This window comes from Anguilla anguilla, chromosome 18, assembly GCF_013347855.1.
Source record: "Anguilla anguilla isolate fAngAng1 chromosome 18, fAngAng1.pri, whole genome shotgun sequence".
Classification (NCBI taxonomy): Eukaryota; Metazoa; Chordata; class Actinopteri; order Anguilliformes; family Anguillidae; genus Anguilla; species Anguilla anguilla.
In genome coordinates, this window is record NC_049218.1 from 7,239,919 (window position 1) to 7,267,746 (window position 27,828).

Here is a 27,828-nt window from a genome sequence, read left to right on the forward strand (position 1 = left end):
TCGGAAAGTACTACCCCCCGAGCAGGAACGTTTTGGGGGGTAAAACAAAGCCCCCAGAACTAAATTTAGACCCTAGTTCCTGCGGTGGAAACGCACTGAGTTCCTCAAAAGGTTCCTAGTTCCGGGGTATAGTTCCTGCGGTGGAAACGCGGCTTTAGAATGTTTTGCCACCATGTGTGGCTAGTATAGCCTGTATGTGCCATGGCATAGAGTCTACTGTTGTCTGGCAGTCTACAGTATATGACATCACACTTACACAAAAAAGTCAATCAGTTTGTGCTTAGTTTTGGAATTCATGTTTAGTTTTGGAAGTGGAAAATCATCATAGAATTTTCCACATTACGATGTAATGTATGGTGTTGTGTGGTGCTCTATATTTTTATCAATTACATTTTAATTGTGTATATATTAATTTCAAATAAATAAATACAGATGTACACAAACAGGTACAGTACAGGGATGGTTAAGAAAAGAAGTGATGTATTTAACCTTGCAGTGAATTACATTAGCGTACATTACGGGCATTTAGCAAACGCCCTTATCCTGACTGACTTACATGGCTTTTGCATTGTTTACATGGCACCTATTTATACGGTAGGATATATATGGAAACAGTTCAGGTTAAGTACCTTGCTCAAGGGCTCAACAGCAGTGTCCTACCTGGGAATAAAATCTGCAACCTTTTAGGTTAAAAACCAGGTTCCCTAACCGTTATGTTACACTGCTGCATCCAGTGATTCCATATTTAACTCTGAATGCTGAGAGAGATGGATTTTCAGTTGTAGCTGCTGCTGTAACAGATGGAGTCTCAGCATGAAGTGAAATTGCAGGCCGTTAGTACAGCTCTCTGCTCTGTTTGTTTTTGCTGAAGATTTTTTTTTTAAGGATTCCTGCAAACGTACGACCGAAATAGCTCATTTTATTCACGGAGATTGCTTGCTCAATTATCTGCGATTGAATTTTATTTAGGAAGTGCATGAGAGGGTGACGTTTCCCCCCGCTGAGGCAATTGAAGAAGCAGTGAATGATTTGCAATAGGAGTGCTTATTTTTCAGTGTTCAAGGAGAAAGAGCAATAAGACATTAACAAACACTGACTGAACGATCATTTCAAATAATAAAAAACCCACACGCACATTAATATTGCCTTTTTATGGAGCCAGTACCATTAGGAATGTATTTCAGAAAGAAATATTTGCCTGCTGTATGCAATGTTAATGCCTCCCAGTGTGATCCTTATGCATTAGCAACATGAACAGCCAGAATATCCTGGACTGTGCCAGGGCAGGGCGTGGACAGTACATTATTGGCTGTAGAGGGCACATTATTGGCTGTAGTGAGCACATGATTGGCTGCAGAGTGCACATGATTGGCTGTAGAGGGCACATGATTGGCAGTAGATGGCGGTTTGACTGTAGTGGGCCCAACAGTTGGCTATAGGGGGCACATGATTGGCTGTAGTGGGCACATGGTTGGCTGTAGTGAGTACATGATTGGCTACAGAGTGTACATGATTGGCTGTAGTGAGCACATGATTGGCTGCAGAGTGCACATGATTGGCTTTAGAGGGAACATGATTGGCTGCAGAGGGCACATGATTGGCTGTAGAGGGCAGCGATTCAGATGGGGGGATGTGTGTGTCCACCTGCACAAGCTGGGAGTGAATTGTCCTCCTCTGACTCAACTCTGCACTATTTTACCAAGTGGTCTGTGGAGTGAAAAGAATCAGGGTTCGGCATTAATAATGAATGCCACTTTCACAGTACAGTTTCTTTTTTGGTATCACTTAACACGAGAACCCCCAGAAACACTGAACTGTGAAGGAAGAGGAGAAGGAATGGACGTGTGTCCTGCTGCACTGGCATGTTTATTGAAGCAAGGGCCTTACTCCCCCCATTCGCTGTGACTGTAGCTCCGTCCGCGTTTGTAAAAGAACTAAGCAGACATCGTGCTCGTGCTTCTAAACCTATAAATTGAAGCCCCTTTGGGGGAAGACGAGCTTATTTATACCTATTGATTGATCCTCCCCCTTATTTACAGCTGGATCAGCCACTTTTACAGCCGCGTCCAGGACAGGTTTAATGCAGATACTTCGGTAATGGCCGCCCTCGGCCGCCGTTAATGAAAGAGAAGGGTAATTCGAGGCTATTAATATCCCCGGGACGCCGCGGCGGGGGGATTGAATGACCGACTCATCCGTTTTGCGAGCGAGCGAGCCGCTCCCGGACGCCCGTAAAAAGCGCGCAAGCGGGGAGAAACGGAGAGCGCAGCGCTCGGGCGGTGGCCTCTCCGCTGGGGCTGACCTTGTGTGTACTGTGAACAGCGTGCTGGGCACACACTGGGGGAGACGCACTCAGCTGCTCCAGCCCGCTACTGGGTTTTTTAGCTGCTCCAGCTCGCTACTGGGTTTTTTGCCGTGTTTACTCCTGCCGCCTTCCCTGGCACACCCTCTCATTTCCTGTTTTTATGTTTTTTTTTTTAATTCAACGATTAAAGAAAAAAACATATTTTAAAGGATTTATAATATCATAGATGTGTCATATCGTCACATTTACATTACCTAGTACACCTGCTGTACACTTAGAACTGGTCCACTACAGCATATATATTTATATTATTTATTGATTTATTTACTAATTTTAAGTGGTGTCATATTTTGAAATGCAGCTTGTGGCATTTAATAAATCTAAATGATTTATTTATTTATTTTGACATATTTTAAAGTGATACATATTTTGAAGTGATACAATGCCTCAGGTATGGGTTGTGGCCTACACTTGAACCGTGGCACAGCAGAGCATTCTGGGAAAGCCGCGGGTGGCACTGACTCAGCCTGTTCGACTGAAAGCCAGCACATGCACGGCCTGCTGTGATTGGCTATTGAAAGCGAGCTGGGGGTGGGGGCGGGGGGCCTGGGGGGGGGGGGGTGCAGGTATCTGCAGTGATCTGCTCCGTGCCACGCGGCACCCCGCTGATATATGGGGGTGATTTCGGCAGCCGAGCGGGGAGAAGCGATGAATCATTGCCCACGGACGTCTGGGGCGGCTGCTCAAATGCCACCGAGCCTTTCTTTTCGAAAGAAGTGTGGATGAAAGGGCAGAAAATATATTTATTTCTAAGGCAGTATCGTATATTTATTTATTTGGCTCTTACCCAGAACACACACACACACACACACAAATACACACACACAGCATTTCCTGGGAATGTACAGTACATCCACTTATATTATCTATTGCACTTGCTGTATAAGACATGTATTACATTATGTTAGATAGCAGGGGCAGTGGAGAGCAATTGCTCGGCTGGTTGTCCCTGTTACTCAGCATAAACTGATTAGTTAACCCTTTGTCGGGTAGGATCACAAATAAGTGATTAGAATGTTCTCAATTGAACATTCTAAAGCTGACGTAACAATCACTACTGGTTATTGACAGCAATGGAGTTCTAGAACATTGACTTAGTATTTTGAAGAAAAAAAACACTCTGAGAAACCTGCTCTTCGAAGGGTCTACTCACTTTACTACACAGTTAACCCACCTGACCTGGTGTCACCAGTCTAAATTGGTGGGTGATTTTAAGGTGGAAGCAGCAGACCAGCAGACCTTGTGGCTCTTGTAAACCGGGCCTGGCCATTGCATAGCATGCACTGCACACATTCCATAGGTGTATATATATATCACATGTATTTCACATACTGTCCACTTGAGCAGCTGTGCTTGTTGAGGTTACTCGGGTTTGTTTCGTTGATGAAGAGTAAGAACCACACAAGAAATACTGACAGCCCTGTGGTCTGTTATCCCTTTGTAATGGAGTTAGTAGTGCAGCTGTAATGTGCTGAGCAGTCCATTTGTAATGTGGTCAGCATTCCATTTGTAATGTGGTCAGTGGTCTACTTGTAACATGCTCAGTAGTCCAGTTGTAATGTGATCAGTCATCGAAGTGTAATGTGCTCAGTGGTCCCTTTGTAATGTGCTCAGTAGTCCCTATATTTTTCTCTTCTCCCCCATATCTCGTTTGTTTACTGTTGTTTGCTTGCCTGTGTTTTCATGTTTAGTTTGTTATTATTGATGTATTTTTGTGCTTTTAAAATGTTTTTATCTTCTAGCCCACCTCCCCTTCCCTTAAGTGGCTTTTGTGGCTTGTCAGGCCGCCATTGTAAATAAGACTTTGTTCTTAATGACTTGCCTGGTGAAATAAAATAAAAAAAATATATACTGCGCTCAGTAGTCCCAATGTAACATGGTCAGTAGGCCAGTGAGAAAGCAGTCAGGTATGGTCAGTTATCCGGTTCCCTGACCCCGCCCCTCTCTCTCTCTCCCCCCCCTCTCAGGCCAGGCCGCTATCCGGGCGCTGGTGGCGGAGGGGCGGAGACTGGCCAACGGGCTGCTGGGGCCGTACCGGCAGGACCTGCTGGGGCGCTGCGACCGCGTGGAGCAGCTGATGCTGCAGCTGGCCGACCTGGCGGCGCGCGGCGAGGGCGAGTCCCCGCAGGCGCAGGCCGTGGCCCACCACCTGAAGGAGGCCCTCAAAGTGAGCCGCGGTCCTAGGGCTCCCTCTGCTGGTGGGAAGAGCCAGCTGCACTCACTCTACGGACCAGCCCTGGACCTTTTTTTGAAGCACCCAGAACTTTTCTCAAATATTACATTACATTACATTACAGGCATTTAGCAGACGCTCTTATCCAGAGCGACTTACACAACTTTTTTTTTACACTGTATCCATTTATACAGCTGGATATATACTGAAGCAATTTCGGTTAAGTACCTTGCTCAAGGGTACAACGGCAGTGTCCTACCCGGGAATCGAACCTGCGACCTTTCGGTTACGAATAGGCCATTGGAGTATTTTATCTTGGTTATGATTTGACAGAGAGCTTCCCACACTGTGTGGTCAAGACCCACTGGTTGTCTTGGGTTCTTGAGGGTCATGGGATTCATGTGGGGGGAAAAAACTTGCTGTATTATACAATTTAAATAAATATCCACATGAGTCAAATTAGTTACATGCACAACAGTAGTCACAGGCTGCTTTTGAATGAGTACTCATAATGGACCCCATCATTGACTATTATGGGTACTTGTAATGTCTAACAATGTACTTTCCCTGGGTTTTATGTTCCCATAGAAAAATAACAGTGTGTTATTTTCAATCAGTTGCTTTGTAAATGGTTTTTCAAAAAAAGCATTCAGAGTATAGGCATTTATGTTTTGCAGACATTTTGCCAGACCCACAATAGGCCTTTACCAGTATTATAATATCTCCACTTGCGCTCCAGGACCTGAAGGCGAAGATGCAGGAGGCGATGACTCAGGAAGTGTCGGACGTCTTCAGTGATACGACCACACCCATCAAGCTGCTGGCTGTGGCAGCTACCGCACCCCCTGAAGCCCCCAACAGGTCTGAGGTAAGTCCTGGCCCTCGCGCTATGTCTACATGCTAATGCTGCATTCACTCTACATTACATTACATTACAGGCATTTAGCAGACACTCTTGACCAGAGTGCCTTACACAACTTTTTTTTTTTTACATAGCATTTACATTGCATCCATTTGTGCAGCTGGATATATACTGAAGCAATGCAGGTGAAGTACCTTGCTCAAGGGTACAACGGCAGTGTCCTACCTGGGAATGAAACCTGTGACCTTCAGGTTACAAGACCAACTCTAGTATAACTTGCTTTTTAATGCCTACACTATTATATAGCTACCTGCTAACGCTACATTCATGGGAGTATGGCTTGTATATGATTGAGATCGGTCCTGCTTCCTGTTTGACTAACACCATATTCACTGGAATATCTACGTTTTAATGGTACAGTCATGGTAATTTTGCTTATATATTTGACAGGCTTGTCCTTCCCCCTGCTCTAAGACTGCAGGCTAACACCATATTCACTGTGATATAGCTTCATGCTAATGCTACATTCATGGTAATATAGCATATATTTGACAGGTCAGTCTTAAGCCCCACGCTACCGCTGAATCCTAGCTTATATGTGTAATACTTTTATATGTAATATGGCTTATACAGGGTTGGGGTCAGTGGTGCTGCATGCTAACAGGTGTCATGTAGCTTCATACTGGCCAGCCCACAGGTCCACAGCACAGTTTTTTTTCCAGGTGTGGTTTATAGTGCCGTCTGTCTCCTGTCTCAGGTGTTTGATGAACGAGCGGCTAACTTTGAGAGCCACGCCGGCAGGCTGGGGGCCACAGCAGAGAAGGCCGCAGCTGTGGGGACGGCTAACAAGAGCACCGTGGAGGGCATCCAGGCAGCAGTCAAGTGCGCCAGAGAGCTAACCCCACAGGTGTGGACGGTCCTCACAACTGTGTGTGTGTGTGTATGTATGGTGTGTGTATGTGTGTGTGTGCATGTGTGTGGATGTATGGTGTGTGTATGTGTGTGTGCGTGTGTGTGGATGTATGGTGTGCGCATGTGTGTGTGTGCGTGTGTGTGGATGTATGGTGTGTGTGTGTGTGTGTGTGGTGTGTGTGTGCTTGCATTACATCGTAAATGGAATATGAATGTAGTATTTGTACTTTCCTGTCAGCAGGCGCTGAGAGTCTCTCCACCCAGTCAGTAATCAGTTATAATGGATCTCGTGTACAGCTGAAACATCTGTTCCCCCTGTTATTGTTCTGAGAGTGATTGGTGGCCTGAGGGTTTTCCCTGATGCTCCATATGTACAGTATTTACTGTTAAGACCTGCATGTTCTACCGCTGTGTTTTGGATGTAGAGAACATCTGACTATAAAGTGTTGAGAACAGCAGTACAATGAGGCACAGCTAAAAGATGTCAATCAAACTCTTTTGTAATTATGAAGGGAATGTACAAAAGGAAACGGGGAGTTTAATTTTGAGAGATTAACTGGGGTTATCACAAGAGTGTGCAGTCAGTCTCCACGGAGGTACTGTAAATCTACAATTAAATGCAGATTTAAAAAATGGTTTTGTTCTGTGGAAGTCACAGTGGACCACGTTTGTTTTAAAGGTGGTCTCCGCTGCCGTGATTCTGCTGAAGAACCCTGGTAATCAGGCGGCGTATGAACATTTCGAGACCATGAAGAACCAGTGGATTGACAATGTTGAAAAAATGACAGGTAATAAATAAGAAGAAGAAGAAATAGCTATTCCCACTGCAGTTAATGGTGAGAAATGGCCCGGCTGCTCTCGGCTTATCCTTTGCGATGATGAGCCAAGAACGACTGAACTGCCAGTTTAAATATATTTATTGCAACTTGACTACCACACGGTGCTTTACACATGAACAGTGTAGATAAAATAAAGAAGTAAAACTTAATGAAGACAATAAACACTGAACAAAACAGTGATACAGGTGAAATATTTCAAAAAGAGCTGTTTAAAAAAACATGTCAGGGCTCTTATAAAACATGGCAGATATTTCCGTAAAAGTGCAGCCTTAGCAATAAATGTCCTTATGTTTACCGGCACACAAGAGGAGACCAGTAAAGAGTGCTGAGGGCTTATCACTGTAATCATTTGATTACAGCTGCCATCTAGCTTATCAGTACTGCAGTAAAAAAAACAGGACTTGTAAACAAAGATCTTGTCTTGTCCAGCTGTGTACTGTACTGTAAATATGACTAAACTGTAGTATTGTGTTGATAATTGTAAAAATGAAGATTTTTTTTTGTCATTTCTGACGATTGGTTTTTGGAGATTGCCTGCTGTGTGATATCAACAATAAATCCGTTTGATGCTGGGGAAAAAAGTATTTGACTACAAACGCGAGAAAAATGGGTTTGTTGAGCACAGAAAGATCAGTCAGTCACAGGAGATCACTACGCTCCTCTCTCAGGTTTGGTGGACGAGGCTATCGACACCAAGTCCCTCCTGGATGCATCGGAGGAGGCCATCAAGAAGGACATCGACAAGTGCCGCGTCGCCATGGCCAACGTGCAGCCCCAGCTGCTGGTTGCCGGGGCGACCAGCATTGCCCGCCGGGCCAATCGCGTGCTCCTGGTGGCTAAGAGGGAGGTGGAGAACTCGGAGGACCCGAAGTTCCGTGAGGCGGTGAAGGCGGCGTCGGATGAGCTGAGCAAGACCATCTCCCCCATGGTGATCGACGCCAAGGCTGTGGCAGGAAACATTCAGGACCCAGGTACCGCACCCCGTGCCAGGTGCTATACCTCACACCAAGTACCGCACCCCACACCAGGTACATCACCCGACACCAGGTACCGAAACCCCACACCAGGTACCGAACCTCACCCGACACCAGGTACCGAAACCCCAGACCAGGTACCAAACCTCACCCAACACCAGGTACCTCACCCCACACCAGGTACCAAACCTTACCCGAAACCAGGTACCGAAACCCCACACCAGGTACCAAACCTCACCCGACACCAGGTACCGAAACCCCACACCAGGTACCAAACCTCACACAAGGTACCAGACCTCACACCAGGCACCGAACCGCACATCAGGTACCGCACCCTACACCAGGGACTATACCTTACACCAGGTACCACAGCCTATCCCAAGTACCGCACCCCAGAGGATTTTGAGAGTTCTGATCCCAGAATAAATAATTAAATAAATAATTTTATAAATAAATAATTTTTTTAAATAAATAAAGTGTATAAGTGCATTCAGATAGGCTAGTGAGAGCAGCAATACAACAGTCAGTCTGACTCTTCCAGTCAGTAACAGTGCAGTAAAGTGTAGCAGTCAGTGACTGGGATATTCCTCCCAAGTGTGTGTGTGCGTATGTGTGCGTGTGTGTGTGTGTGCGTGTGTTCAAGTGTGTGTGCTTGCGTGCGTGCGTGCAAGTTTGTGTGTGTGTGTGTGTGTATTTCTGTATGTGAGTGTGTGTATATGTGTGTTGGATGGGTCTAGCAGTAGCTCAGGACCCTTTCTTGTGATGGTCAGGGCTGCAGAAGAGCTTCCTGGACTCGGCCTACAGGATTCTGGGAGCTGTAGGCAAAGTGAGAGAGGCCTTCCACCCCCAGGAGCTTGACTTTCCTCCTCCTCCCCCCGACCTGGATCAGTTGCATGTAAGCACTGCCCCCGCCACACCAGACATGCCAGCCTATCACTGGCCCCGCCCGCACTACACACACCAACCTATCACAGGTCCCACAGACAACAGACACACTAGCCTATCACTAGCCATTCCCACACCACACACTCTAGCCTATAACTGACCCCATCCACACCACATATGTTTGGCTACTACTGGCCCTGCCCATATTTAATATGATGGGTGATGCTCTGCAGTTGCATGCAGACTGGAGCCCTGCTTCTTTTCTAATGCGTGACACCAAATCTGTGCTCCCTCTGTTCATTATCAGCAGCAGCAAGTCAACATGAAGAGCAAATGAACTAGAATGAACCAGGTCTTGGACAGGCTGGGGTTTTTAGTGGAAGTATAAGTCACCATTACCAGAGGAGCGTATTTCTGAACATGTTACCTGCTGTTCTCCCAGGTGAATGATGAGCCAGCCCCTCCCAAACCGCCCCTCCCCGAGGGCGAGGTCCCGCCCCCCAGGCCCCCTCCCCCAGAGGAGAAGGACGAGGAGTTCCCCGAGCAGAAGGCCGGCGAGATGGTGAGCGAGCCCATGATGGTCGCCGCCCGCCAACTCCACGACGAGGCCCGCAAGTGGTCCAGCAAGGTCAGTACCCGGGAGCACCACCGGGGGGCAGTGTGTTCTGCCCCCTCACGCCCCCCCCCACCCCACACGGTACCTCTCATTCCTGCTCTACCCTCGATGCCGTCAAATGCAAATACCTGCCCTTTAACCCTGTGATCAGTATGGTGTGTCTTTTATTTGAAAGCTTTCTTCTTCTGTGGTGGACAGTGCTGCTTTTCTCTAGTCAGCAGAAGCTGTGTTTCTGTGAGCTACTGGATCGTAAACACAGAAACTGGGAGGGTTTTTTTTTGCCTTACTCTAAATGGTGCTTTATTATAGACCTGTGGGCCCACTGCACAATAGGCTGTAAGCTGTTATTAAAAGCTGAAATGTGGAAATCCCAAGCCGATTCCAATTTCAGCCAAAGGACAAACGGAAACTGTCATCTACAGAAAGTGTCTGCATGCTGGGACCCTAACAGATTAACTGATCCTAACTGATCCTGTGACCTTAGTTTGACCCCTCTGATCCTACACTGTGGGTATTTTCCCAGGCGCTGAACACCTTTTTATGTGAATGGAACGGACTCGTGTTAGAGTCTGGAGAGTTAGGTATGCTCTGCTCATTTTTGTCAAGAAAATTTTTATTTTTCATTTTTAAACAATCTTCCAGTTATTTTTGTTGGTCTTATGCTTCTGTCTTATTGTTTCAAAATATCTCTTGGTTGACATTATGTACACTCATTTTGCTCTGTTTTTCCCCTTTTAAAGGCATTTATGGTTGTCAGAAATGAAAACCTAGGGAAAGTGTCTGTGTGGAAATACCACAGAAATATACATTTTTATAAACCACCTGCAATGGCCTTTTGCTTGGCTCCTTCCTGTAAGTTCATCCTTCTTCCATATGTGCATTCTCCTTTATTTATAAAGTAATCAAAGGGGAAAAGTCACAAAAAAGGTCATTGGAAACTATCAAAATATCAGAGAACAGCAATAAGTGTCCTTCAGTGTCCATCACTGAGAGGTGAGGTGGATAACTTAATCTCATTACCCTGACTAGAAGAAACTGCATTAATATTTGCCCTTGTGTCCAGTGGAGGTGCTCCAGTACTCAGGGTTAACATGGGATCGGCGTTATGAATGACTTTGGGTAATCGGAAGAACCCGAGCTCCTTTTGGTACGTCGTCTTGGTCTTATTTTCCGCCGGTATCGTTCCCTGTTCTGTACGTTCAATTAACTGACCTTCCACATCGAGGCAATTTTGACCTGTTTTCAATTTACATTATCTACAAAGTCCGTAGTTATGCGTGTGTGAATGAATGGTGCGTGTGCCCTGCGATAGATCAGAGACCTGTCCAAGGTGTATTCCTGCCTCTCGCCCAATGCACGCTAGGATAGGCTCCAGTACCCCCATGACCCTGACCAGGATAAGTGGGATAGGCTCCAGCAACCCCACGACCCTGACCGGGATAAGTGGGTAGAGATAATGGATGGATGGATGGACAAAGTCTTTTAAATGAGAACAAAAAAAGCAAGTGAAATTATTGGAACTCCATGACAACGCTGGAGGACTGTACAGCCTTCACGTCGCATTTCATTTTGTTTATGGGTCCGCTGCGAAGAAAGGGAAGAACACAAGAGCCGGAGCGTTGAATTGGGATTAGTTTTGTATGTTTTTCGGAAGACCCGCCCTGTTGGAAGCGGTCCAGTGCGCTGTGGGTGAAACGGGTCTCGGGGCCGGGCGATGTGGAGACCGGCCCAGCTGGGATGAAACCGGAGCCGCCGGCGTAAGCCTACACCGGCCGCCAGGACCCAGGGAACGCTTCTGACCGGGCCTCAAAGTGTCCAAACTCCGGAGGGAGGGGGAGGGGGGGGGGCGTGAGGCACCTGCTAGAGGGGCCGTCCCACGCCCCTGCGACCTCTCGCGAGAGCCAGACGAGAGACTCCCGACAGGTGCGGGGTTCGGCAGGAATCCGTTGCAGGGATCACTGTCCCCAGCTGCCCTTCCGCCTCCTGGAGGAGTTCCACAGCCTGTCTGTGGGCGGGGCGAGAGGGGGCGGGGCCGGCAGGCTAGGGGACGTGCTTTATCTGCGCTGACTGACAGCTGCTTTTGGTGCTCAGTCATGCTGCAGCGGCTAATAGCCCCTTTTCCCTGGTTGACTTGAGGCTAGGGTGGAAATGCTCTCCAAACGGGACCACGTGTTTGGTGTTGCTGTCCTGCCACGGCAACACGTCACCTTTGGTCTTTGTGAATTGAGTGTCCCTGTCCTTAATGTTCTACGCTCTCTGAACGGAAAATCTTGTGACTGTGAAAATACTCCCAAGAAGCAAATTCACACCTCCTGCGTTTATCTCTCCAGCAGAAAATGGCTTATCGACTTTTGTGAATTGCATATTGTACGAGACGAGTGCAGTGTTAATCTAGAAGGTTAAATACGTGGGCATGGTCCAGGGGAGCTGTGCAGTACTGCTGTGCAGTGAATTGGATATTCTCTGGTGCCTTATTTCACAAAGGACAAAATCTAGCAGGAGTCTTGAGTCTGTTGCAAGCAATTTGTCTCCTCAGCACCTCTTGAGCTCTTGTTCTACGCCCCCCCCCCCCCCCCCCTCAGCCTGACCCCTGCATCTCTCCTCCCTTCCTTTTCTCTCCTTCAGGTTTCCTTCCCTCTCCTCCGACCAAATTTCCCTCTCCATTCTCCAGGTCGAATTACATAGCTTATTGGATTTGACAGCTGAATAGGTTATTTATTGAAGGAATTCAGTTTGAATACCTTGCTAACGGGTGCCTGTCAAATCTGAAAATTTCTGGCTTCTTGCCCTGTTCCCTAATCATTATACCACACTTCTGCTCAGATACCTACCCTTCTTCTCCATTCCCCAACATCACAATCCCCTTCCCTATTCCTTACCCCCCTTCCTTATTCCCATCTCCAACCTCTTCCCTATTCTCTACCACCTTCTCCCTCTTCCACATCCCCTTTCCACCAATTCTTCCCCTTCCCCATTCCCTATCCTCTTCCCCATTCCCTATCCCCTTCCCCATTCCCTTTCCTCTTCCCCATTCCCAATCTCTTCTCCATTCCCAACAACCTCTCCCCATGCTTGTCCCCTTCCCTGTTGCCCATTCCCTATACCTTCCCTATTCCCAGTCACCTACTTTTCCCTTTTCCCCACACAACTTTCCTACTTGTATGCAGTTCTTTATTCTCAAATCACCTTCCTAGTATCCAGTTCCCATCCCTTCCCCTGCAGGCCTCCTTTCCTGATTTCGTTCCTGTGTCTCTCTCACTAACTGGTCTCCTTATTTCTCCACGCTGCCTCCCACCTCCTGCTCCTCCTCCTCCTCCTTTTCCTCTTCCTCCTGCTCCTCCTCCTCCTCCTCCCCAGCCCGAAGTGGCAGACGAGGGCTTTGAGCCCGCTGAGGCGGACGTAGATATAGACGATGAGGACGAAGCGGAGGACATTGAGTACACAGACAACGAAGACGATTACGAGCCCGAGCTGCTCTTAATGCCCTCCAATCAGCCCGTAAACCAGCCCATTCTGGCCGCTGCTCAGGCTTTGCACCAGGAAGCCCGCAAGTGGTCCAGTAAGGTACTCCCCCCCCCACCTCCCCGGCCCCGCCCCCGCCCCCAGGGGCCAGACTCCGTCTGCATCCGCTCACGTGGAACGTTGACTCCACTGGTTTTGCATCACGTGTTGATATACATTTGCTGGATGCCCTTGACTACTGTGGAATGACCGTTTTGAGTTTTTTTTTTTTTTTTTTTGTGCACTTTCTTGGACAAACTGATACTGGCTTCACAAGTGCCCTTTGCTGCTACCCATTCTTCCCCCGGCAAGCCCAGTGTAGGCCTCTGAGTTCAGAGAGGGAGGGGAGGTGTCACTCGCTGTATTTGCCATCGCCTCTGAAAACCCACGCTTTGTTTGCCTGTGAAGCCAAGGATGACAGTTTCCCCAATGACTTTGGTGTTAAACCGTGTGAAGTCATGCTTGCTTAAATTTTGTTTTTGGTCCGTTTATTTTTTAAAATTTTTTTTTTAATGCTCACATTGCTTTACTAAAACAAAACGTAACCACATCAAAAATACTTACCTTAACAGCACGGACACTAACCCAAGGGAAGGCTGTCTGTCAGCATGACTGCACATTTTTTTAGGTCTCAAAAAATGCCGGCAGTAAAGTTTGTTTATTTATAATTTATCTTTTGAAGTTGCTGCGGAAATGAGACCAGGTTGGCCCGAGCGCTTGCCATGGTTTTCAGATCTGGATTTATTTATAAATATTCTGAATAAAAATCCAGAATTAAGAGTTATAGTTCATTCATGTAGCCTGTTATATTAATGCTTAATCACAATGCATTGCCTTCATTTGCAGTTAAAAAAGTCTTGCAAGTCATGGTGATACTGCTAAGAAACCTGGAATGGCTTTGTTCCAGCTGGCCACGTCAACCGGCCGAACAGTCCGGCATCGACAGTCTCCCTCTGTCCCTCTGCCTCCATTAACGCTTGATTGCTAACAGCTTCACAAATCGCATGGCGCTGATGCCAAACATGCAGAGAGTGAATTTAACCCATCAGACAATGTGCACACAGGGGCCTGTTTCACGCACACCAAGAACACTCAATTTTCAGCTGGCCACAAGTGCTTTGAAAATAAGTTAATATTATTGTAGAAATGTTACATTAAATATTTAATATGAAGAGAAGCGAAAATGTAATTGTGTGTTGTACTTATTTCTTTACACGAGGGACTATACCTTTCCTGCACTAATAAAGACATTTGTTTTAGCTTTACTTACTGACATCTTCCAGAAAACTACAGCAATACATGCAATCACCTACTAAGCACACCATCACAGAGTGGCCTTGAGGGCCCAGTGAAATGTGGTGTTTTTAAGGCTCAACACTGACTGGCTCGTCACCCCCCCCCCCCCCCCCCCCCCCCCCCCCCCAGGGTAATGACATCATCGCCGCTGCAAAGAGGATGGCGCTGCTGATGGCAGAGATGTCCCGCCTGGTGCGGGGCGGCAGCGGGAACAAGCGCGCCCTCATCCAGTGCGCCAAGGACATCGCCAAGGCTTCCGATGAGGTCACGCGGCTGGCCAAGGAGGTGGCCAAGCAGTGCACAGACAAGCGCATCCGCACCAACCTGCTCCAGGTCAGCTGGCTGCCGCCCTTTCCTTACGGCCTCCTCCACAGAGTACTTAAAATACTGCGCAGACTGACCTGCTCCAGGTCAGCTCGCTACGATGGTCTCCTTAGGGCCCGATCCACGGACTACTTTACCTAAAATACTGCGCAGACTGACCTGCTCCAGGTCAGCTCACTACGATGGTCTCCTTAGGGCCCGATCCACAGACTACTTTACTTTAAATACTGGGCTTGACTTAAATGAAGTAGAACCTCCGAGACATATAGGGACACATAGGGAACAGAGGATGTGTGGCACGCTGAAATGTTTGTCATTTTGAAAGTAACGGCAAATTATATTAATTGTAAGAACATGAGTTCCTCCATTGTTTTTAATTGTATGCTTACATTATGGTTACTTTTAAAAGCTGTTAATAACCACTTTTTACCATGTCATTTGGTACGTCACTTTGGTTAAAGGCATTTTGTAAAATTATAAAACTGTAAGTTGTGACCAATAATCAAACCGGCAGTAATCAGGACTTCATTAAAGCATTCCTGTTTTGGTACTACTGTGTTTTTCCCCCTCTGAACTGCGCAGCTCATTGTCGATTGTTTTCTTTTGCCAGGTGTGTGAGCGCATTCCCACCATCAGTACTCAGCTGAAGATCCTGTCTACTGTAAAGGCCACCATGTTGGGTCGCACTAATATCAGCGAAGAGGAGTCCGAACAGGTAAAAACAACCCGTCTTCATTCAGAGCTGTGGAAGAGTCCACTGAAAGGTCATTCATTTACAAACAGGGACCTCAAATTCTTAGAAATTTGTCTTTCAAAGGTGTTCAACCTCTGCATTAGGAATACTGTGGGAATTGTGTTAGTCTTTCTGTGTGTTTACTGAATTGGCTAATCTGTTGTTCCTCTCCACCCACCCCCAAGGCGACCGATATGCTGGTCCACAATGCCCAGAACCTGATGCAGTCCGTGAAGGAGACGGTCCGAGAGGCCGAGGCGGCTTCCATCAAGATCCGGACGGACGCCGGATTCACCCTGCGGTGGGTGAGGAAGACCCCCTGGTACCAGTAAATTGGTCTGCTCCATTTCGACCTTACAATACATCAACCCACCACCAGGGGGCAGAGGAGTGGCCTTCTGATGGACCGGACTGTTGCCGGCCGTCTTGTTTGCAGAAAACAAACCTCTCGCCTGGACAAATATCATCTCCTATCACTTGCTTCCTTTGGGGATTTATAGTGTTCTTTTCAAAGGTTTGTGGCAAACCCGACCACCAGCTTCAATCGTGGCAGAAATGCTACTTAAATCAAATATACTGTTATTTATATATTTTTTTGCATGGACAGTTTATAAGCTTCAAGGACAGATAAGCTTTACAGTACATTTTCAGTGATACTTTAACTTCTTTTTTTTCTAATTTATGAGTTCTGTGAAGCATACTAATAATTCTGTTTCAACACTGGGAATTTTTTAGTGTGTGTATATATTTTAATTGCTTAATTTTTAAAAATTTGCTTCCATTTCTGTATTCAGAAACTCAGTCTTTAAATTACGCAGGAAATACAGCTGTACAGCTTTTGCAGTTGTACACAAAATGATTTCAGCTGAATTCCTGCTGTTTAGACAAAACCTTTGGTCCTAATGTGATATTTAAGTAAGCTTTTGAGTTGTTTACACCAGCTGGTGCTTAGTGAGCTTTCATGTATTGTAACATAATGTATTTAACATTTCATAAATGCGCCAAAGATTTTATTTAGCCATGTATTGTTTGAAACTCATTACATTTATGTTTGTGTTTTTTTGCAATATAGAAAAAGGATTTTTTCTAAGCAGTCTGCAAGTCTAATTACAATTTGAAGACAGAATGCAAAAACAACACTAACCCAATATTTAGGGTTAAACTCGATTAAATCATTGCACTTTGTCCCTACTGTTGAGCGACAAATTTCTATTGTAATTAGAAATGGCAATGTTGTATTTATTCTATATTTATTCTCTCATTCTTGCCTAAATGAATGTCTTGGTGTTAAAAGACAAAGCACACTAGCAGTTGACTGGAGTTCAACCCCTTTACTCTTAGTAGTAAAAAAAAAAAAAACAAGTAAAAGATTGTAATTTTGTATGGTTTTAATTTATAGTTGTATGAAAGATTTCTGTGTGTTTTGCTGCTGTAAGATTACTCCTGACTACTACCAGATGAAATATAATGCAACACCAGGGATGGGTGTACTGCATCCTCTGGTACTTTTCAGTGAAAACAAAAAAATCACTGATCTTAATGAATTACTTGAAGTAATCAGTATTAATTTGTTGTATTCTGTCACTTAAATGAGCACAGCATTTATTTGAGGAAGGGTACGAGAAGCCGTTGTTAAGAATTCAGGACGTACACGTCCTGGTAGGAGAGGAGTTCCCTGGGGCTCTGTGTGTTTAAACTACTGCACTGTCTACAGTGAAGATCTACTGCAGTCACAGCGGTAGCAGACAGCACTACTGTGAACCTGGATGTGTTAAAAGTGTGTGACGCAGTCTAGCCTCGTGTCTAGCCACTAACGCACACTTTGTGTTAATGTAGTCGATGCATTTCACACCAAGAGCTCAGAGCAGAGTCTCAGAGAGTTGTGTGTGTGCTATTTTTATTTTTATTTTTTTTTTTTGGGATTTTCCAACAAGCATGTGACGCTGGAGAAAAACTGTGGTAAACTGCTGCATTTTGAATGTAAATATACTGCTGCAGTCCTGTTTTTACAATGAAGCCATCCGATCTCTGTGCCTTGGGGGAAAAAAAAAAAGGTTTGATAGTCTTTTATTTCTTTTTCTGTTTCACTGTAACTCTGTAAAGCTAGCCTCCTTAGCATCAGTGGCTCAGTGAAAGCATTTGGAGACAAAAAGAAAGAACAAGCATTCAGGTGGCTAGTAACATCAAAGTAAAATCATGATGACTTTGATGCACTGGATTTGTCATAATGCTTAATTCTTGGAGGTTTACATTGTCAAATCTGACAGGCTTTTAATAAAGTATTTTGTAACCTTTTTGTTTCGTATTCGTTCTATTTTATGTTTACAAATGGCCCATTTGTAATACATTACGCAAGTCTCGTGACTGCAGAAATGAAAAGCAAAGAAGAACTCAAGCACATTGCTTAATTAAATGTTCAAATTTATTTAAAGACACATATAGGTTTTTCCCTTGAATCATACATTTCTCAGTTCTTTTCTCCCTGGTACTGAACTGCACATGGGTGACCTTTATGTGTATACTAGTTCTCAGACTGAGTGTATACGTCAGTAGGAACCAAACCCTTGCCTTCTCCCACAATCTACACGGTGGCTTCCTGTGTACACCATTCTCCTGTTCTCCATCTCACACAGCCATAAAACACAAACATCCAGATCAGATCAGCACATGGTTTTTTTTTACTGTAGTGTTCTCCTACAGTAAACCCATCATGTGCTCCTGGCACACATGCTGCTTGTGCTTTTTAGGAACGTGCCTGTGAGGTACAGAATCTCAGACGGCGTGACCGAGAAATGATGACCTAAGGCCACAATTGGGTGCGCCCAAAAAAAAACTTGTGCATATTTTCATTAAATTGATTAAAGCAAGCTTCTGCGGAAACTGCTATTCAGCTTTTGAAGGCAATATTCACTGATTGTATGAAAAAAGTTGTGTACTTAAAAAAAAAGTATTTCAAAGGGATTAGTAAAGGTTTATTTGATTGCCTGTCGTTAGAGTTTAAATTATTTAAAGATGTGCAGGTTCAAGGTGCAGAAAATAGTTTTCCTGGGTAGTACTACATGGACAACGTATGTGGAATGTTACACTTATTACCGCTCTCGATGCTGCTGGAAATTTCTCGGCCTTTATGATGCCTAATATCAGATATTCCTTAAAATAGAATATACATTGCAAGATTCGATTTATTCGCTACCTACAGTATAAAATGTATCTAAATTGTGGAAAAAGATTATTCGTTCTACAAGTGCCATTGCATTAGGACGTCCAAAGTTGCAAAAGGATTTCACAGTCTTGTTTCGTAAAGTTGTTTAAGGCTGTTCCTCTGGAAGAAGGAACCAATTCAACTAAATCCCATTTTTTCCCCCCAAAAAAAATACTTTAAGGCTATTCCTGTGGAATGGGTTTCAAAACATGTACTGTGCAAACTCCTCACCATTTCTTACATTACACACAAAGCTGTAAGTGTAGACATTCCTAAATGCTCCGAGATACACAATGGCCTCAACATTATTTAATGGCACCTTAAATAATAAGCATTTTTTGGCACTATATATTTTTGACCTTTATATTCATAGAAAAGTATTTTCTGGCAAATCATGTCCTGACCTGAAACTTTCCAGCTTTGGTCAGATATTTAACACCTTTGAAAGGCTTGTACTTCTCTCCAAACATATCCAGGCGGTTAACCTTGAGGCCTGCAGTGTAAAAAAAGAAAAAAATCCATTACTGATGGTCACATTATCTGGTAATACATTAACCCTTTGAAGAGTAGGTTTTTTGGAATGTTTTTTCTTTTCTTTTCAAAATTCCCAGTCAGTGTTCTAGAACTCCACTGCTTTATACATGGAGTTCGAGAACATTATAATCACATGTTTGTTACCTTACACCTTAAAGGGTTAAAACAAATACATTTAAAAAATTGGGACTGGGAATGTCAAAAGTCTGGTGTACCTGAAATAGCCAGCTGCTGGATTTTGAACTCCAGCACCAGGCTGGGGTTCTCCTCTGGTTTGGGGGCACCTGTCTGTAGACTCAGGCTTCCTTTAAGATTAGGCAACTTCTGAGGGTTGATTTTGCCAATGTCCCACACCAATACCTGGAGGAGAGCAACGAGAGGATGCATTAACACCTGATCCTCAAGTCGGTTTCTTTGGACATTTGTCAAAAAGGAAGTTATATGTCAAATTCCTGAATATTACCATACAGCTAATTACAAATCTTTTAAATAAAACACCAATACTCTTGTTACCCCATTTCGGCCAAGGAATTTCTGTAAGTTTTTTTTTTCTTAAAAACATATTTAACGAAGCTTTATGGGTTTGGAATTCTGTGAAAATAAAAACGTTTTCATGTGATTGGAAACCTTCCCATACATTTGCAGGTTAAGGACATTAAGGTTATGGACAGGCTGGTTTCAGGGCTTTCCTTTCTATTAAATTAGAGCAGACATTATAAGAAGTGGAGAAGCATTCTTGGGAACATCATTTCCGCGCTGTAAAATGGACACATTGTTGAAGCAAACATTCATAAGGGGGTGAGAGGAGCAGGACAGGAATGTCACACTCCCACTCCTGAAAGGCTGCAGTGTCTCCTGACCGTTTGCTGTGACAAGTCTATTTTCCCAATGCAGAAATGATTTTCCCAAAACCGCCTGTCCAGTTTCTGCTATTCCCCCCCATTTCAGCACTCTAGCGATTTGTTGATGTCACTGATCGGTTAAAGAGTCCACACACCTGGTTTCCAAAGTCCTAACCTGGCTGCTGATGGAAAGCAAACTACGAAGACCAGCAGACACTGCAGCTCTACAGGACTGCAGTGTGACACACCTGCTCTAGATCTTTTGGTGTGACAGCATAAGGGGCAGTACCTTCGTGACTGGGTCATAGGTGTAGGTGCCCTGGGCGGTTGCCAGATTGGCACTCAGCACAACTTTTGGCATGTGCACTGTGACGATTACAGCCTCCACCGTCTTTCCCATGGTCTGCTTGGGGCCCACGGTGATGTCCAGTCTTCCTGACGACCCGCTCTCAAAGAAACTGATGTTCTGCTTCACGTACACGGGAATGGCTACCAAGCTGTAGAAGAAACACAAAACCCAGAACTCCAGTGAACTCCACACACAGACAGGGGCCTGATCACTGATGGGATAATGGGGTTCACGTACATCCTTAAATGGAGAGTACACGTGATTTTGGAGAATCAGTAATATGAATCGTTCAAAGGGTTTTCTGAGCTGCAAATGAAGTGTAGCTCTGGGTTTTATTTAGCAGTCATTTCAGAAGAGCAGAAACATCTATTTAAACATCATTTTCTAAAATCCTAGCCAGTAAGAGCATTAAAGAAAACAAAATAATAGTGTCAGAGTTTAGTGATGTAATGCAGACACACCAAATGGATCCCACCGCAGACCTACGTCCAATTAATTTCACCAAATATTCCACAATAAATAGCATGTGCCCTGTTGTGAATTAAAGCATCTTCCCAGCAGCCCTAGGGCCACTGGCATTAACAAATGCTTACTTCTGAGCACTGACGTGGTAAGACAAGAGCTGGAAGTTTCCATCGGGGGGGACGAAGGAGAGGACACGCTCAGCCTCCCAACGCTTGTACCGCACGCAGGGGTGGAAACTCACGTCGTCCAGAAGCCTCGGGTTCTGCAGAGCCACGGGTCGACACGTTAGCACCTCAGCTACAAATCGCCAAAACTTCATCCACCACCTACACCTATCTCACTGGCTATGAGTGTTTGGTCAGTGGAATGGGTGTCTGGACGAGTGGCTTAATCTACAACTATAGCACTGCACTGCAATACTTCACTAATATTTTATGGTTAATGAGACAGACTGCTATAGAACTGTCAGATAACTGACATCATAATTAGTTCATTATTTTTAACCATGTGACTAAATGAAGGTATGCTTGGATCTTTCTTACCATGAAGGACAGTGTGAGGTCAGGCATCCCAGAGAGCTTGACGCAAGCATCGATCACACCCTGGATTTCAGCAAACACCGTCGTCCCTGGAAGAAACCAAAAGGTGCCCGGATTGAACCAGGTTAGGAACATCCCTCCCACACACAAGGGGCAAATCCAGGAGGAGCAAGGGGGAGGCTGAACGGAGCGCAGCCTAGTACCTGACTTGTCCAGGATAGCGTCGATCTCCTCCACCACGTCGAAGTAAGCCTCGTTGTTGGTGTACTTCACACCGGCTCTCCTCCACGGGACGGTGGACAGCTGACCCGTTGGGAGAGTATCTCCCACATTACTGCTGCCTGACACAACATGCCAGCCTCAGGTTAAACCCCCAGTTTCAAACATCTGACTTTCAATTTATAGATAGGATTTAGGCCTAGCTGTTTCGCAGATGCTTTCAGAGTACAGCGACTTATTAACATGGCTAGGAAACAGCTGCTACAACTAAAAATGAGCAGATCAAACAATCAAATCTGTGTCACCATAGAGATGTCAGCCACACAAACGAACTGACCATCCTTATTGTTAGCATTAGACTTCTTTGGTTCAGAGTCACTTAACAAGCATTATTATTATACAAAATGTCTTTCATTGCTTACTGTATATTTGAAATAATAAGCACAACTGTTAGGCAGGGTGACATCACTAGGATTATAGTTTCGGAGTTATGGCTGCCTCTTCAATGGGATATGAAAATGTCATTGTCCTCAAGTTCCAGGAACCCACTACACTTTTCGTAAAAGTCTTGATTCAAACTATTCTATTATTCTACACTACCACTCAGGATTAGGAATAAAACCTCTGGCCAATATACTATCAATCTGCAAAGCTATACTGCACTACAAAGCCTAACTGCAGTAACTATGCAAAGGGTAAAACTGAGAAAAATGGCTTTAAAGTGTATTACCTGGCCAGCCAAATGGGTTATAGGTATATAAGTGATATTGCACTAATTGTACATGTATTCATGAGGTAATTTTTATGCCCAAAAACCATGACGGCTGGCCAGTTAAAACATTTTGAAGCCATTTTTCTCAGTTTTACCCTTTGCGTAGTTACTGCAGTTAGGCTTTGTAGGGCAGTATACATTTCCTTGAATCCAGTCAGGTACCGTGAACTGATCAAGAATGCATGACGATTAACCCATGCAAACTTTTGGAGATGCACGCAGTTCCCTTTACACTAGGGCATGCCGCACACATGCCTAAAACAGTAAAGGAACACACAGATACGACGTAGCTCCTACCTGTGATAGTGTTAACCATGGACCGCAGAATTGTCGGAGGCTTGATTAGTTCTTTCAAGATATTCGATTCTGTAGCCAAGGGAAATCCGTTATCCAGCATCTCCTCGAGAAGCTCGTATACTATAACCACATTGTCCTTGATCGTAGTTTCTGAACAATCTCCAAAGTAATCCTGTTTTGAAAAGACACACACACGAATGCTACAACTGCAACCGCGGATCCTGCAGCTGGTAAAGTGGGTCGTTCATTCATATACAGTCACTGTCTTACTGCCTTCACGCACCACATTGAAACCTAATCTGTCAATGCTTCATTTAGCCGCTGGGACAGAGCTTGCAGACCACACATAAAATGGCATTCAGTAGAAAACCATACAGAGTAAGCGCATATCTTTAAGTGCCTGAACAAGAACCGCAAGCAAGTAGACACACCTGAAACATTTCAGCTACCCGATGCAGGAACTCGATGACGAACAGAGGGGGCACTTCAGTCTGAATGACAGACACGAAAAATATTTTCTCCCGGTAGATGTTAATGAGATAGTGATGAGGGGTAGGGATGACTGGCGGCACATTTTCCAAGTCTGTGGATTTTTCCTGAGCTTCAAAAAAATAATCACAGACGGAACGACTGATCACACTCTTCCAGTGTTTTTCCAAAAATATGTCACCAGAAGTGTTGATCAGAAACAAACTGTGAATCATGATGCTGCGCCTGCGGGAACGAAAAGACAGTCAATAGTGAGTGAGTGTAACATCGTCGCCTAACATAGATACCTAGCAGATTTAATCTGTCAAACTCACATAACCGTTCTACAACCGTAATCAAAAAAAGGAAGTTAACCAACAACTGGTCTAGCACTTCGATAAAGTCTTGAAACATACGCCATATTTACAATATGGCCAGCTGCCCGTAATATATTCTACAATGTTAATTTTTAAAATACATCGTTAGCCACATATATGACAGATATCTAACAATGCCAGCTAACCGTAATTATTCACGATAGCTTGACTAATAAAAAGTGCAATAACACTCTAACCACTGCAACAGAAACAGAACTTAGCTAGTTAGTCAGCTAAGTAAGCTAACTATGAATTACTCCCAAAGTAGCTTTCAAGCTAATAGTTAGGTGGCTGTCCTACCTGGCCAGCTAGCTAGCACAACATCAAAATATCCACCCTACCTTACATTAACGTCAGCAAACTAGTCACAAATGTCGTAGATTCAACCAAATGCCCCGTTTAAATTCAAAAAGAGAGTTTTTCTAAGTTCTAAAATTACCCTTTCAAAACTTCACTTGGTTGCACCAGAATGAGAACTGAACCTGTGGCACAAAAATATGGCTGTGTAAGTTTTTGAGGCTAGTACCGGATAGTTAAGCTATGTCTCCTTCTCTGCCTAATTAGTTAAGCCTCTTGACTGCGTGTATATAATAAAACAAATTATTTGGATACATATATTTCAATGAGCATTTCAAGCGAGACATATTCATCAAAACCCTTGTGAAAATGTGCATCTTCAGTATAATGAATATATACCGCCTCAGTAACATTTTAATTCAGGCAGTACATGAGGGCACTAAAGTCGATTTACACCATAGAGAGCGTATATAGCCTAGACTAGACAATTCTACGAACCATAGAATTTACAGACAGTCAAATATTTGGCTGGGACTGGACAGGCGATGAAGCGCCCCGAAGTAACGGGAGACAGTCTCTACTGTTTTTTGTTTTATTTTGTTTTTAGTTTTAGTTTTGACACAAAAGTCCAAACAGAGATACAATCATTGGAGATCAGCAATAGCCTTAGCCTATTCTTATAAAGCAATGTTCCTTCATTATTCGTACAAACCACTTATGAAAGAAGTCTTGTTTTTATATTTTTCATATCCAGGCTGTTATTCCAAATATATTTATGCCCTGAAAAGTCATGTTTAGACAGACAGACCAAGAGGTTAACATATGTTTATGAAATTTGGCTCGGTATATATGCAAATATCTGTGAGGAGTTGAAAAGAACGATTGGCTTACCGCACCAGTAAGAGCTCTTATTTTGATAGAAAATGTATCTAAATACAACACGGAAGACAAAATCGAAAGAAGTTTACGGCAAGCTGTGTGGTACATTAACAGTAGCAGCAGTAATTCGCCTGTTCCGCGTTTTCTCTCGCGTGTTTCAAACGAAGCAGAAGAAGAAGGTCTTTCTTATCAGCGCTATTGGTCAAGGTGGTTGGGCTGTATCTTAAGTGGACAATGGCTGAAGGCGAACCTAAAACGAAAAAAATCAAATTGGAAGAAAACAAACTCAGGTAAAATTAGTGCATGCGGGCTTTAATTTCAATGCATCTTTTTGTCCAAGCGTAGTTGAATAAGGACAACCTCATAGAAAGCTAGCCGGGCAGCAGCTTGCTTGCCTCTCTTTCATGATAGCTAGCGTGTGCTGACTTGAAATCACATATCCTGTTATCGCTCATTGCTAATTTTGTTTGGCAAAGTTGATCTTATCTATAGATGTTAGACAAGTAGATCTAAAGAATACAATTTTAAGGTCCGCTCTTGCTAATGTTTTTTACATAGTCGCTGGGCTAGCTAACCATAGTACAATTTGAAAAGAAGATGGTTACCAAGATATCTAACTGATAAGCTAAAAATAGGAGATTTAGGCAAGTTTGTTCTCATACATGTTCTAAGTGATAATTCTGTAGCTGTTGGTTATGTTATCTAACCAATGCGGTTTACTTGGCATGCGAGTGGAATTACAGTGATTTCACGCGGGATGTTTTCCACGTGCACTGGTTGTTATGGTTGCTGTTTATCCCTGAGTCCTCAAATCTGGAATTTGCAAAAGTTTGAGTATATTTGGCATTGATATAACGTTCACTCTCAGTGTCATCGAAGGGTCATATACAACTTTAGGAGCTAATTCTGAATCAACTTTGATGTTTTGGTGCCACGCAGGAAAGTAGTTGAAAGTCCCCCTTTTCTTCACTAAGCGAGTATCACTTGCCAGTTGCTTTGTCGGCTACTGTATAGATAACGAAGATGTGGAGTTACTATCTTACTGTTGTCCTTGTTTTGCTACAGTACATAGCTAGCATATTATTTTGATGCTCGCTTTATAGCAACCAGGGTAATGATTTTAATCGATGTACAATGATTAATTAAGGTACTTTATCTAGGCTATATTAAAATTTAGGCGATGAGTTTCCTTCTAGCATCTTTACCGTCATCTTGTCATCGTTCTGATACGATATGAAACGCATCTGTGAATGTGTTTAGTAACATTACGGTCTCGTACTCAACCTTTAAACTAAAATGTTTAAACAAACAAAACATTTTCGGAACAAAAATAATGACAACCATATAGCCAACCATAACAGAAGCAAATGCTTTTGCCCCTCCTATTTGCTCCAAAACCTTGCTGAGATAGGTAGTTCAGAATGAGAGGAGGTCCTTTTTTTCGGGGAAAATTGACAAAAATTGGTGCAGATTTAAACGGTGGCAGTGTGAGCAGCTTGTCGAACAGGTTTCGCGAGTAATTCTTCTGAAAGCATGCCTGCTGTAAGGTAAGCGATGAATTAACGTCAGGGATGCGAGCAGGTTTTTGATGCTCGTGCACACAGCTGTCTTCTTTAGATTTTTCGCAGACATAAGGATATCGTGTTTTCTGTCAGCGTCTGTCATTTCGAGTAGTCTTAAACCGCGGTATTTCTTAAACGATCAGAAAACATTAAGATTAAAGGGAGGATTACTTGTTGCATTGATTAGTACATGCTTTTATGGACGTGTTGAAAACTTTGTTATTGGAATTTTTCTTCCACAAAACCTTATGTTTAAAACAAGAATAATGCACCGACGCTTTTACATGGGATATTATAATGATCTATGGTGTAACTACTGTTACGCCTTTGGGCTGTCGTTGTTGACTTCTGTTTTCAGCACATTTTAAGACACTGAGGGTGGCTTAGGCCCAAATGTCTGTCTTTTCATTGTCAAACAATAATAGAAACAATTATGAAAGTGTAATGTTGCCAAGCTGTTTATGATTTAAACATTTCCCTTTACAGTGCGTCGATCTCTCTCACTTTTTTTTCTCATGCAAAATTAGCCTAATCATTCATTTTAAACATTTCTGCATTGTCCATATGAAGAATATCCAAACCGTAGCCAAACGCAACTTCTCAGTTTGGCCTTGGCCAAACGCTATCAGCGTCAACGCTGGACTGTAGCTTGATGTTTGCTTTCGGAAATTTGAAGGAGACTGCGCTAGACACGTGTTTACGTAAAGCTTTTTTGTAGAGGCCAAGAGATACAAAGGAATCGCAGGATAATACCGCTGCCTCACACTGCAGTATCAGCGGCGGATCGGCGGTGGTAGAGACACGCGTTTTATATGGGGTGCAGTGTGCCGGCTAACGCACGCTCTCTTCGTCCCTGTCCTGACCGGGTCTCTGCATTTCGCCTGTTATGTAATCCGCTCTGAATTTTTTTCACTTGACTGGATTCTGCCCCTTCCGCCGATGTCCCCGCCGTTGTCTGTCTCGTAGAACCCAGAATATGACCTCAGACACACTGCTGTTTGAAGCCACGCTATCACTTCAGAACCACTTGAACTGCCTGTACTTATTAGAGTACCATGTTAGATCAGACAGCGCAGTTCACTGGCTTGTTTTGCATGGGAGTTATTCATTGGTTATTTACTTGCCGTATGGATTTTTATTGACCTCAGATCTTTTCTAGTCTGTGTCACTGGGAAATGTGGTCGATTGCCAGAGTTGTGTGAGCAGTATTGAAACTGTTATGCCTTCCTTCAGTCAGATGGTCTCATTGAGTGCCTGTGATGAAAAGGCCTGTAGGCTTAATCACATGGCTATCTGCAGATCCCCTCACTGCTCTTTGGTAGTCATTTCAAACAGAGGTGCTGCAGCTCCTGAGACTGTGGCGTGGCGTTGTGTTGTGTGGCGTGGTGTCATTTGAGACGCTCGCTAGAAATCAATGTCAACCAGCTACAGCATTTAACGACACTTTTTAAAGCCACAATGTTTCATTATTCATAGAGGTAAATTTAAGGGTAAGGGTTGAGAATAGAAATGCCAGTTTGTGTGCCAGTTTTAAATGGCCAGTCTG

At 44.1% G+C, this 27,828-nt stretch overlaps 3 protein-coding genes across 10 annotated transcripts in view; 2 read left to right on the forward strand and 1 right to left on the reverse strand.

Moving 5' to 3' along the window:
- vcla (vinculin a) overlaps nucleotides 1–17,774 on the forward strand; it is a 55,825-nt gene extending 38,051 nt beyond the window's left edge. Inside the window, exons 12-22 of one of the 4 annotated variants that reach the window (XM_035400451.1) lie at nucleotides 4,333–4,532; nucleotides 5,278–5,406; nucleotides 6,158–6,307; nucleotides 6,992–7,100; nucleotides 7,820–8,122; nucleotides 8,896–9,020; nucleotides 9,453–9,638; nucleotides 12,984–13,190; nucleotides 14,553–14,756; nucleotides 15,358–15,462; nucleotides 15,666–17,774. In XM_035400451.1, coding sequence (XP_035256342.1) covers nucleotides 4,333–4,532; nucleotides 5,278–5,406; nucleotides 6,158–6,307; nucleotides 6,992–7,100; nucleotides 7,820–8,122; nucleotides 8,896–9,020; nucleotides 9,453–9,638; nucleotides 12,984–13,190; nucleotides 14,553–14,756; nucleotides 15,358–15,462; nucleotides 15,666–15,812 — 1,865 coding nt within the window. In that variant the 3' untranslated portion in view covers nucleotides 15,813–17,774. The remainder of the gene's footprint in view (nucleotides 1–4,332; nucleotides 4,533–5,277; nucleotides 5,407–6,157; nucleotides 6,308–6,991; nucleotides 7,101–7,819; nucleotides 8,123–8,895; nucleotides 9,021–9,452; nucleotides 9,639–12,983; nucleotides 13,191–14,552; nucleotides 14,757–15,357; nucleotides 15,463–15,665) is intronic. The other 3 variants (XM_035400452.1, XM_035400453.1, XM_035400454.1) reach the window with 3 other exon arrangements.
- A 110-nt stretch (nucleotides 17,775–17,884) lies between these two features.
- Nucleotides 17,885–24,259, reverse strand: ap3m1 (adaptor related protein complex 3 subunit mu 1). 3 transcript variants are annotated; one of them, XM_035400465.1, is made up of 9 exons: nucleotides 24,241–24,259; nucleotides 23,131–23,413; nucleotides 22,700–22,871; nucleotides 21,615–21,752; nucleotides 21,415–21,500; nucleotides 21,001–21,134; nucleotides 20,348–20,555; nucleotides 19,432–19,576; nucleotides 17,885–19,175 (listed from the first exon to the last, which is right to left on the reverse strand). In XM_035400465.1, the coding sequence occupies exons 1-9, from the start codon at nucleotides 24,252–24,254 to the stop codon at nucleotides 19,075–19,077; spliced, it is 1,281 nt and encodes a 426-aa protein (XP_035256356.1). In that variant the 5' UTR covers nucleotides 24,255–24,259; the 3' UTR covers nucleotides 17,885–19,074. The 3 variants fall into 3 exon arrangements, with proteins under 3 accessions (XP_035256356.1, XP_035256357.1, XP_035256358.1); XM_035400466.1 differs by having other exon boundaries at nucleotides 23,984–24,249; XM_035400467.1 differs by lacking the exon at nucleotides 24,241–24,259 and adding an exon at nucleotides 23,886–24,232.
- A 600-nt stretch (nucleotides 24,260–24,859) lies between these two features.
- Nucleotides 24,860–27,828, forward strand: part of LOC118218076 (adenosine kinase-like) — a 149,680-nt gene continuing 146,711 nt past the window's right edge. For 2 of the 3 annotated variants that reach the window (XM_035400469.1, XM_035400470.1), the window contains exon 1: nucleotides 24,860–25,010. In XM_035400469.1, coding sequence (XP_035256360.1) covers nucleotides 24,955–25,010 — 56 coding nt within the window. In that variant the 5' untranslated portion in view covers nucleotides 24,860–24,954. Of the gene's footprint in view, nucleotides 25,011–26,130; nucleotides 26,268–27,828 lie in introns of those variants that run through there. The other variant, XM_035400472.1, reaches the window with a different exon arrangement.